This window comes from Charadrius vociferus, unplaced genomic scaffold (genome assembly GCF_000708025.1).
Source record: "Charadrius vociferus isolate BGI_N301 unplaced genomic scaffold, ASM70802v2 scaffold2552, whole genome shotgun sequence".
Classification (NCBI taxonomy): Eukaryota; Metazoa; Chordata; class Aves; order Charadriiformes; family Charadriidae; genus Charadrius; species Charadrius vociferus.
In genome coordinates, this window is record NW_009647108.1 from 116,141 (window position 1) to 118,795 (window position 2,655).

At 63.2% G+C, this 2,655-nt stretch overlaps 1 protein-coding gene across 1 annotated transcript in view; it reads left to right on the forward strand.

Annotated features, from left to right (window-relative positions):
- Positions 1–1,454, forward strand: part of STAT3 (signal transducer and activator of transcription 3 (acute-phase response factor)) — an 8,647-nt gene extending 7,193 nt beyond the window's left edge. Inside the window, 5 exon segments of the mRNA XM_009895822.1 lie at positions 1–64; positions 450–662; positions 917–959; positions 1,199–1,311; positions 1,399–1,454. The exon segment at positions 1–64 is cut by the window's left edge and continues 31 nt beyond it. Of these exon segments, the coding sequence (XP_009894124.1) occupies positions 1–64; positions 450–662; positions 917–959; positions 1,199–1,311; positions 1,399–1,454 (489 nt within the window).
- The last annotated feature ends 1,201 nt before the right edge of the window (positions 1,455–2,655 follow it).

Below are 2,655 nucleotides of genomic sequence, written 5' to 3' on the forward strand. Positions count from 1 at the left end.
CGGTTCAGCGAGAGCAGCAAGGAAGGCGGCATCACCTTCACGTGGGTGGAGAAGGACATCAGCGGTACGTTGCTCTCCCAAGTGTGTCTTGCCCAGCCAGCGTTCCTGGCTCTGAAGGGGGCTCGGACCATGGCAGTGTTCACTGATAAGACATTTATCCTTTGTCCTTGTCCTGACAAAGCCCTCTCCCTAGGTTAAGTCTTTGAGCCTGGGTGCTCTTTGCTGGTCTCTGTGTCCTGGGTGCCCCTGCCCGTGTGGCACAGGCTTCCGCAGCACTGAAACCCCCGGCAGGTCCCCGTCCTGTCCCGAGGGCTGTCGGATGCCTCATGAGGCTGAGCGCAGCCCCAGGCCCATCTTGTCCCTGCGGCCCCTGGGGTGTTTGAGGAAGGCCCTGCCTTTGCCCGAGGAATGCAGGTGTCTCGCCCTGTGTCAAAAGTCTCCTTGTGCAGGGAAGACCCAGATCCAGTCCGTGGAGCCTTACACCAAGCAGCAGCTGAACAACATGTCGTTTGCGGAGATCATCATGGGCTACAAAATCATGGATGCCACCAACATCCTGGTGTCCCCCCTGGTGTACCTGTACCCGGACATCCCCAAGGAGGAGGCGTTTGGGAAGTACTGCCGCTCGGAGAGCCAGGAGCACTCTGAAGCTACTGACTCAGGTAGTCGTTGACTTTCTGCGCTCCAGCACGGCTCCCGCGCTGTGAGGCGGCTCCAGGGACAGCGCGGGTGGAAGAGCTGTCCCCATCCGGGATGCTGTGCCGGTCCCCTGAGGGCATAGCCACAGTGTGGGACGCGCGGGGGCTGCGCAGGGGCCGGGAGGGCGGGCGCTGTCTGCAGGTCTGCGCTGCGAGGGGGGAGAGCAGCGTTCCTCCTCCTGCGGCGGCTGGTGACGAGGCTGCTCGCTCCTCTGCAGGTGCTGCTCCGTACCTGAAGACCAAGTTCATCTGTGTCACCCCGTAAGTGTTCCTGGGGGTGTCTGTGAATGGGGGAGACCGCGGGGGCTGTGCCGGGCTCTGGCTTGCTGCCCCAACCGCAGGCGTGCTCTTCCCCTCCCGGGGCCCCTTTCCTCTGGAGAGCGCTTGGGACCGTGCCCTGGGGCCTGTCGGGGGGAGAGGGGGTGTCGGAGAGCTCTGGCCAGGCCCTGACTCCGGAGGTTTCTGTGCTTTTTCCCTTCTTTTCCCCCCCGCCCTGACAGCACCTCCTTCAGCAACACCATCGACCTGCCCATGTCCCCGCGCACCCTGGACTCGCTCATGCAGTTCGGCAACAGCAGCGAGGGCGCCGAGGGCAATGCAGGAGGGCAGTTTGGTGAGTCTGGGGGAGCTGTGGCACCCGCGGGGGTCCTGGCTGTAACCGCCCATGGGCCCTGTGACCCCCAGCTGTGTGTCCCCGCAGAGTCACTGACCTTCGACATGGAGCTGACCCCGGAGTGTGCTTCTTCACCCATGTGAGGTGCTCCGCCGGCGCTCGCGGGGGCCCTCCCAGGACTCTCGGGCTTCCCGCCTCCAAAGAGCCCCCGGTCTCGCCCTGCTTGGTGACGGCTGCTCCGGGCCTTTCCTCGGGATGAGCTGGGGGCCGCGGTCCTCACCACCGATCCCTTGTCTGACCCAAACAAACACCCCCTCCCCAGGGTGGTGCCGTTCGTCTCTTTGGGGGGAGGGAGGGATGAACCTTTTTCTATTTCCTTCCATAACAGTTTTTTATTATTGTTTCGCTCATTCAAGTGCCTATTAGCCTCCAATCACAGCCTCAGTTTTTACAAACGCTTCTGCAGCCCTGGTCGCGCTGCCTGCTGTTCGAAGCTGCTTTCCTGACTGCCGGAGTCCAAAAGCCTGTGAAGATCCCCCAAGCCCAGATTTGCCCCAGGCTGCCTCAGAGGGCATCGGCCGGTCCTGGCCTCTGCACAGCTTGCCTGATGAGCTCCTCCCAGAGCTCATGGAGTGTGGAGGGATCTCCTCTCTCCGTCTTTGGCCCCGCTTTTGGCCAGGCGGACCGGCACGTGCCTCAGAGCTGCGAGGTGGATGGGTCCCGCTGCTCCCACCCTGCGAGGGCGATGCTCCTGCCAGGTCTGCCTGGGAGCAGGGCGGTTCAGTGGCTGCCTCTGCTGGCCACCGACTTCCTGCTGCGGGCACACAGATCCGGCTGGCTCCGGCAGCCCCAGGGCTGCTGCTGGGACGACTGGTTTCCCTGGGGCAGGGCAGAGATGTGTCCCAACACCAGTGCGTGCTGTGCAGGGTTGGACCCCGGGGGGAGCAGGGGAGACTGCTGGATCCAACGTGACCTGCAGCGGGCGGCCCACCTTGGCCCTTTTCCCTCTGGTATGGCTCGTGGTGTCCCAGGCAGTGGGTTTGCAGCTTCTCAGGGGCTCCGCGTGGCATTTTTGTTAGAGGTTGGCTGTGGCTGTTGAGGTAGGAGGTGGCAGGAGTTGAAGGGAGCAGGATGTACGTAAGGAGAGCGATCTGCTGTTGGCCAGCGCTTGACAGAGACGTGGGTGTTGCAAAGGGCAGGTTTCCTTGCTCGGGAGGGTTGAGGAGAGCTGGAAGCTCTCTCTGGCTGTGGTTCTGTACAGACCCGGATGGGGGGAGCCCTCCCCTTGCCGTGCAGCGGGCATGCAGACACCGATGAGCGAGGAAGAGGAGGGAGAGGCAGCAG